We start from the raw sequence: 8,449 nt of genomic DNA on the forward strand, positions 1-8,449 counted from the left end.
TCCCAAAACTCCCCCCGGGGGGGGTAGCCCATATCTCCCCCGGGGGAAGCCCCCGTCTACACCCCCCCCTTTTCCAATGCCCCTTTCACACCCAAGTTCCCAACTCCAGCATCCAGGACCCCACCTTTGGGGAGAACTTTCCCTGGGACCTTGGTTCCTCCAAAAGCAACCCCCAACCTCCCCCCCCCCCCCCGGGTTTGGGATTTTCAACCCCCTTGCAAGGGGCCGGGGCTGAGGAAAGACCCAGGGACATTGGCCCCTGGGGGTCCGCTTATACACGGGCCCCCCCGTGGGTTCTGGTTCCCGCCTCGTCCTGAGGGGCTCCCAGCCAGGGAGGGAGGCAGAGGTGAGAGGAGTCGCCCGCCCTCCCAACCTGACCCCCGCCCCCCCCCCGCCCCCCACCGCCGGCCTCGGCCTCCGAGGGCCCGCTCACCTGGCGGAGGAAGGTGATTGGCTGCTGGCCCATGGCCTGGGCGTCCCCGATGTTGGCACGGATGACCTCGGTGAACGGCTTCTTGATGCCCTGAGCGGACAGAAGGCCGCAGCTGGTTACGAGAGCCTCTCGGACGCTGGATTCCCGAGGCCGAAGCGAGGATCCCACGGACAGTTACCAGCAGCCCTATTCCAGCCTCACCAGGCACCGGGCACAGTGCCAAGCCCGGGACCCGCCTGGTCCCACTGAACGGGCACCACCAGCCCATGAGGGAGAATTAGCATTAACCTCACTTTACGATGTGGACACGGAGGCTTCAAAGGCTGCAGACACGTCCCCGAGGTCACGTAACAGTAAACACAGCCCTGGGGTTTGCAGCCAGACCCACGAGCATTCTTCTTAACCACACGCTCGCCATCCCGCCTCCCCCCCGCCCTCCCAATAGGCCACAAGAATCATCCTGTCCTGCCAGGGCCCCCAGGACGCAGCTGCAGGCCACAGCCCAGGGCGGCCTCCGAGCCAGGTCTGAATGAGGGAGGCCAAGGTCAGGGAGAGGACCCCGCAGCCCCTGCTCCCACCCCCAGGGCAGCCCCAGTAACAGGCCGGGGACTGCGGCCGCCCCTCCCAGAAGACGCCCGTCAGCAGGGAGCGCTCAGGGTCATTCCCTGGCAACCTTGGCTTTGCAGAATGAACGTGGGCTGATTTTCACATCAGAAAAACAAAAAACATCGGGGAAGAAGAGACTGGCTGAGGAGCAAAATCAAGGCCAAGGCCAGAGCACAGAAAACAGATCCCAGAGAGCGGAGGAGCCCGCCGGCCGCTCAGGGGTTGGGCAACGACCTGTGAGCCAGGAGGTTGAGGTTCAATTCCCGGTCAGGGCACAGGCCCGGGTTCTGGGCTCGATCCCCAGTGCGGGGCGTGCAGGAGGCAGCCGCTCCATGATTCTCTCTCATCATTGATGCTTCCATCTCTCCCTTCCTCTCTGAAATCAATAAAAACATATTTTTCTAAAAAGAGAGCGAAGGAATCAGAGGCCCCGGTGAGGACACCACGGGGCTGACAAGCACACGGGGTCTGGACGGAGGGCAGCGGGGACCTGGAACCATGGGGTGCCGCCCTGCTGCCTGGCACTCCGCTCAGCCTGGGAGAGTGAGAAGCAGCAACAGGTTCAAGGCCCTCCCGGGGCAGCTGCAACGATCATCTGAGACAAACAGCGCCCGGACCTCATCATCTCACAAAGCTGCCAGGAGCGAGGTCGCCAGGCCCCGGTGGAGGGAGAAGGCCGCGGGGCAAGGCGGTGGCGGTGCTCAGGGGTGACCGGGTGGGAGGCCTGAGGCACCCGCAATACACACGCTAAAGGTAGGAGGCGATCACTTTAACACTGGCCTTTCTCCCACTTCTCACCATGTGTGAACAAAAGCAACTCGAGGAAACTTTCCCCTTAAAAAAAAAATTTTTTTTTTTTTATTGATTTCAGAGAGGAAGGGAGAGGGAGAGAGAGATAAAAACATCCACGATGAGAGGGAGTCATGGATCGGCTGCCTCCTGCACGCCCCCCACTGGGGATGGAGCCCGCAATCTGGCCATGTGCCCTGACCGGGAATCGAACCCTGACCTCCTGGTTCATAGGTGGATGCTCAACCACGGAGCCACACTGGCCGGGCAAAACTTTCCCTTTTTTAATCAGTAATATACACCTTACGTAAAAAACAGTGGGCTTACGGCAGTGGTCGGCAAACTCATTGGTCAACAGAGCCAAATATCAACAGTACAACGATTGAAATTTCTTTTGAGAGCCAAATTTTTTAAACTTAAACTATATAGGTAGGTACATTGTTATTAACTAGGGTACTCCTAAGGCTTAGGAAGAGCCACACTCAAGGGGCCAAAGAGCCGCATGTGGCTCGAGAGCCGCAGTTTGCCGACCACGGGCTTACAGGATGAAAGCAGCTGCCAATCAAGTGTTCCCGGCCTTCCTTTCCACCCCTCAGTCCCTCCCCCATAGAAATTCTCCAGGGGCTTCTGGAGGAGGGCACCCCAGAAATGACCTCCGCAAGCAGGGCCTGACACGTCTCCAAAAGCCATGTTTCTGGGGGGAAGGGGCCTCGTCATCCCCTGGTGCCCTTCCGCCGAGTCCCCGGGGCTGGCCAACGCGGAGGCTGTCCCGGGGGCACGGAGAAGGAGGCACAGTGTCCCGAAGGCCAGCGGGGCGTGGCGCTGCCCCTGCTCCGGGACTGGGCCACGGCACTGGGCCACGGCACTGGGCCACGGGTGAGAGGAGGCGCCCGGAGACCGGCCGCCGGCCTGCGGCCTCAGGGCTCATCTCGTAAGCGCAGGCGGGAGCCAAGAAGGCTGGGACAGGAGTGGCCGAGGCCACGGTGCAAAGGGACAGGCTGACACACCTCCAGGCGCAGGCCGGGGCTCCTGGCACGGCCCCTCTGTCAGCGGCTGAATCGTCCGGCCCCTGAACGCAGGTGATCCCCATGGCGTGGGCACGGCCCCTTCTTCCGCAGGGAGTCACGTTCTGGGCCGGGAACCAGCACAGCTGTGGGCGCTCGGCCCAGGCCGTGCGGGAGAATAATGCCTGGAACCGGGCCTGGGCCTGGGCCTGCGCCGGCCTTGCCCTCCCCAGCACGGCTCAGCCAACCAGGGCCTGGGAACACCGGGCACCTCCTTTCTCGGGCCCGGGGGCTACGATGGATGGGGGTGGGGGTGGGGGTGGGAGCCAGCCTGCCCAGCCAAGGGCCGCCATACAGGACACCGTTCTGGGCTGGCTCCGGCCCACACTGCCTCATCCAGGCCTGGCGGGCACACCAAGGCCTCCGCCTCGCCCGCCCCCGGGACTGGCCAGGCCAGCAGGTAGCATCCCTGCCCCTCGAGCCCCCCTGTGTCACCACCTGCACCCACCCTGCCCGGCTGCCTCGCTGTGGACACTCAGGTGAGTTCTACCCACGGGGCTCCCTTCCCACCCTTCGGCCTGAGCAGCGATGGGGAGCAGGCGGCCGGCGGCTTGCACCGAGTGTCGGTGGGGAGGAGTTAAACAGCGTCACCTTGAGGGTCAAGGGGACGGTGTTGAGTCCTACAGGACACATTTCTTTCTTTTCTTTATTTTTTGTGAATCCTCACCTGAGGGTATTTTTCCATTGGTTTTTAGAAAGGGCGGAAGAGAGGGAGGGAGACAGAGAGAAACATTGATGTGAGAGAGACACGTCAATTACAGTGGGGCCTTGACTTACCAGTGTCCCGACTAACGAGTTTTTTGAGATACCAGCTGTCTCTGGGCCGATTTTTTGCATTGAGTTGATAGAGTAATTTGAGTTAACGAGCTCCTTAAAGAGCTCGGTCTCTGACCGAATTAAACTCGTAAGTCAAGGCCCCACTGTAGTTGCCTCCCACATGTGCCCCAACTGGGACGGGGGACTGAGCCTGGAATTGAACCCAGGACCCTTCAGTCCACAGGCCAACGCTCTGTCCACTGAGCCAAACCGGCCGGGGCCAAATTTCCTTCTTTTAAAGTCGCCGCTAACCGGGAAGGAAATGACCCATCAATTTCACCACCTGTGCTGGCCCCCGGCTTCCAGCCTCGGTTCTCAGCTGCTGCAGGCACAGCCCGGGGGCCTCTGAGGTTTACCTGTTACACACCCTGATGTCGCCAGCACTGACCGCTCTTCCCTCTGACCAGGGATGTTCTGCCCCAGCTGGGACTTAACAAACAACCCCCCCCCCCCGCCCCCCACGCCCAATACAAAGCCGGAAGGACAGGAAGGCAAGGGACGGAGAGGAGGCTGAGGAAGGGCTGCCGGATCTTCAAACATCGCTGCCGGCAGCTTTTTTTTAAGTGCTGCTCCCAGTGAACACGGAACAAACAAATGCCCCGCTCCCCACGCCCAACACAAAGCCGGAAGGACAGGAAGGCGAGGGACAGACGGAGAAGGAGGCTGAGGAAGGGCCGAGAGCTTCAAACTCCGCTCCCTGCAGCTGTTTTTAAAGTGCGGCTCCCAGTGAACACGGACCGAGACGCCGACGGGTCCTTCCCTCGGAGGTACCGCCAGGAGAAGGAGAAACAGCCCCACAAGGACGGGCAGGAGGAGGATGCTCGCTTCCACCCGCACCGCACTGCCCTCCCCCCTCGGCCCCCTGAGCGTGCCCCGTGCCCACCGCAGAAGCGGGAAGGCGGGGACTCGCCAGGGGAGCCACCCCAACGCCAGCACCGGCCCCGCGTGCAGCCAGCGGCCTCACTGTGTGCAGAGCACCTGGAGACGGAGGGGTGCAGAGGCCTCAGCAGACAAAGCTGTGAGGCTCACCCCAGTCACCCTCCTCCCTACACATCCTTGCCCACCCCGTCTAGAACCAAGGGGAACGGCTTATAACAAGTCCAGCGTTCATCACTACAGTTCAAAGCAGAGCTGGAGAAACCAAAGCAGGGCCAAGCCAAACCAAAAAAAAAAAAGGCGGGGGAATCCAGGGCGCTCTCAGAGGGGCGCCGCTGAAGCCGGCACAGTGCAGAGGCTGTCTCCGGAACGAGGGGTTGGGGGGGCTGTGCTCGCCTGGCCAGGCTCTCTCGCCAGCGCCAAGAGCCAGGCGCCTGGGACCCAACAAAGGAGAAGGGACGGGCCAGCGAGGGCACTAGAAGCTGTAGGTGGACAGAGAGAACGGCTCAGTTCACGCAGAGGTAGGGCGTGAGGTGTGGGGCGTCTGTCCCAGAAATCATAGCGTGTTTCTGGCTCCAGTGACCAAGAGATGTGTTCACCTGCAACCATCGCGCCTTACCCTACGGGAAACCCTTCCCGGTCCCACCTTCACCCCCAAACTTGGCACCTTAGAAGCCTGAGCCCAGCACACACGTGTCTCGCCCATCTCGTCTCCCTCTGCCCAGCAACTCTCCAAACAGCACCAGCCCCTCTCCAAGTGCCCAGACCACCCCACCTCCTCCAGGCTTTGCTCACAGCCTCTGTCTGCTGAGAAGTCCCCCTGACCCTTTAAGAACTGGGGGAGGGGGCTGATCCCAGAGGACAGAGCGGCTGGCGGTCTGGAGGCAAAGGTAGCGTCCCTTCCTGTCCCAACCGCCCTGGGGCACTAACACTTCCTTCTAGGAGCCTACACCCAAGTTGGTATTTAGCAAAATGCAGAGATAACCCCTGACCCCAGCCAGCTCTGGAGCCAGAGAAATCAGCTGGGAAGTGATAAACCTTGAACAACGTAACCTCAGCTGTGTGGTGACAGGGAGATGGTTATCACTCCAGCGTGCCAGGTACCAGCAAGGGGCAGGGCAGCCAGCCGTAACCTGCGTGCCCCGCCCGGCCCACGCCTGGTCCACCTCCGGGCCAGGGAGGCCAGAAACCAGACCTGCCAGCCTTCGCACCAGCTTCAAACTTGGCCCTGCAGGCAGCCAGAGGGAGTCGCTGACGCTGGCTTGTCCAGCTCACGGTTTTGCGTCAGCAGAACTGGGTGTCCTGAGCAAGGTGTCTGCAGGCTAGGAGCTTCATCCAGCCCCCAAAGGGCCGGCGCGGGGAATGGGGACCCAGCGTCGCGCCCGCCACAGCCTCCTGCCTGGGGACACCTAGTGATCCGCTGCCTCTGAGAGCAACATCCAGGAACCTTCCCACCCCCATTCTGGGTCAAACCATCTTGTTCAACTCTCTTCAACTCTTTCCTACAAACCGTGGCGCGTTTACCCTTCGACATGCCCCTCCAACGCCCCCTCACCAAGTCCACCCAGGATTGAAGTCCTACAGGACACCGGCCAGCTGGCCTGTCCCGGGGCAGAAAATGACTCCTGGGCGCGTGGTCACTTGACACGCAGCTGTGAACTAAGCCAAGATCCCAGCCAGCTGGCCCCCAAGACGAAGGAAGTCCCTACCAAGCCCCAAAGGCCCATCTCCGACTCCCCGACAACTCACTGGGGGGTGGCTGTGTCCTCAGACAAGAACAAACTGTGGCTGCAGATCAAGGTCCCAGAGGGGGCCTCGGCGGGGAACTAACTAGGCAGGGCCCCCTCCGGCCCCTGCTCTTGTCAGGGACTCACTACGGAAGGACCCAGAAGGTCTCAGACATGGAGAGAGCAGGCTCGGAGCACAGCCCTCTCCTCCTCCCTAGCGACCGCCTTCCCACCCCCACCTCCCAGCACCCCATCGCGGCCCCTCCGCTGCGCTTTCTCCAAAGGACGCATTCAGGCTCCGCACCTCTGACCTCGCCCCTGCTGGTTGTTGTCTCTCTGCCCCCGCCCCCCAAGGATCTGGATTCCAGGCGAGGAAGGCAGCCCCCTAACTTGCAGCGCCAGGCATAACGCGGCTCAACAAGTGACCCGCCTCCGAGGGGCCTGACTGTGCCGAGTGCGGGCACTGGTGGGTGAAGGGGTGGGAGGAGGGCATTGTCTTGTTCAAGTCAAGCCTGGCCGAAAGCCGAGCCGCCGCGGGGAAGGGAGGGAGTCGGGCGCGCGGGCCCGGCGGAGGGACAGCTGCTCGCGCCCCATCGCGCCCCCCAGCTCCGCGCCCCCATCGCGCCCCGCGCCCGCGCTCACCTTCTGCAGCTCCAGCTCGATCTCGCCCGCCTTGAGCACGATGGGTCCCCGCACCGGGTACTCCACCGCCTTCACCCGCGGTTCATGGACTCGAGCGTCAGGATGCGCTCGCGCGGGCTCCGCTCGGGCCGCACTTGGAGCACCGCCGGGGCCTCGGCGGCCGCGCTGCTCAGACATCGGCCCCAGGGGCCCGGGGTCCGGGGGCAGCAGCCCCGCCGGACCAACGCCGCCGCTCGCTGCATCGCGCACCCGCACGGAGAAACCTTGGCACAAAACAAAAAAGGAAAAAACACGTCGCTCACAGCCCATGGCGGGCACCCAGGCGCCGGCCCCCAAGCCCGGCCAAGCGATCGGGCTCGGGGAGCGTGTGCCCATCCCCCGGCGATCGGACCCTCCACGCGCCACCGCGGAGCCAAAGCGCCGCACAACCGGGGACTGCAAAGGCTGTGCCCGGTGCATGCATGCAACGTGCCTGTCGCCGCCTGGCACCCCTCGCCGGCCGGCCCCGCTAGCGCGCGAGTCTCCAGCTGCTCTCAGGCTCTGGCGTCCGCTCCCGCATCCCAGCGCCAGGCGTCCGCACCGCCAGGTCCCCCGCGCTCGCACACCCACAGCCCGCGGGTCCGCCCCGGGCTTCCCGCTGCCCCCTGGGTTTTGTAGTTCTCCAGGGTGTTTCTGGAGCACGTGTGGAGGGCTGGCTGAACTACAAGTCCCATAGTGCACCGCGCTGGTCTGTCTGATGAGGGCGGGACGGAGGCGGGCGCTGGAGTCTGGCTCAATCCCGGGCTGAGCGGGCGGGAGTCGGGGTCTGGCTCGGCCCCCGCTGGGGCCTAGCAGGGGCTCGGCGCGTCCCAAACTTCTGTGAATGTAAAGCTGTTTGCAGATTCTCCCTGGAGGCGCCTCTCCCCCAAATCCCAGACCCCTGCAAGGACGCCCGCTGAAAGGTGGTGCAGCCCTGCACCGGGGTTTCATCACCCAGGTGGCAGCGGCTGGTGGGAAGTGGTGGGTAGGAGTTCGGGACTGGACTGCCTGCCACTCTCACCCCTTCTGAACGTGGGGTTCCTTGTTGGTGAAACGGAGATGTGCCCACAGCCTGTAAGGGTGGGTGGGACCGGCACCTGGCATAGCACGTGGTCGGGCTTCTGGCCCCTCCGTCGGAGCTCTCCCCCGCCTCCATGACCCCTTTTTATCTCCTTCCAAGCATCGGACATGATCTTGCTCAGATACTTTTTGCTGGTTTACGGTCCTCCTCCATGGAAGCTCCAGATTGGCTGGGGCAGCGCGTTTCCTGGTATGACCGCCCCTCTCAGGGTTTCCAGCACGTAGTAGCCGCTCTAAATGTTGGCTGCAGAATGAATGCTTAACACAGGGTGGATTATTTTTACATTGATTTCAGAGAGGGAGAGAGGGATAGAAACATCAGTGATGAGGATCATTGATCCATTGATTGGCTGCCTCCTGCACGCTCCACACTGGGGATCTGAGCGAGCCCACAACCC

The 8,449-nt window shown here is 62.6% G+C and overlaps 1 protein-coding gene across 1 annotated transcript in view; it reads right to left on the reverse strand.

Moving 5' to 3' along the window:
- The window catches only part of GPT2 (glutamic--pyruvic transaminase 2), a 21,103-nt gene extending 13,556 nt beyond the window's left edge, over positions 1-7,547 (reverse strand). Inside the window, 4 exon segments of the mRNA XM_023746479.1 lie at positions 403-523; positions 6,954-7,036; positions 7,039-7,216; positions 7,426-7,547. Of these exon segments, the coding sequence (XP_023602247.1) occupies positions 403-523; positions 6,954-7,036; positions 7,039-7,195 (361 nt within the window). The 5' untranslated portion in view covers positions 7,196-7,216; positions 7,426-7,547.
- Positions 7,548-8,449: the final 902 nt, after the last annotated feature.

This window comes from Myotis lucifugus, unplaced genomic scaffold, assembly GCF_000147115.1.
Source record: "Myotis lucifugus unplaced genomic scaffold, Myoluc2.0 scaffold_686, whole genome shotgun sequence".
NCBI classification, from domain to species: domain Eukaryota; kingdom Metazoa; phylum Chordata; class Mammalia; order Chiroptera; family Vespertilionidae; genus Myotis; species Myotis lucifugus.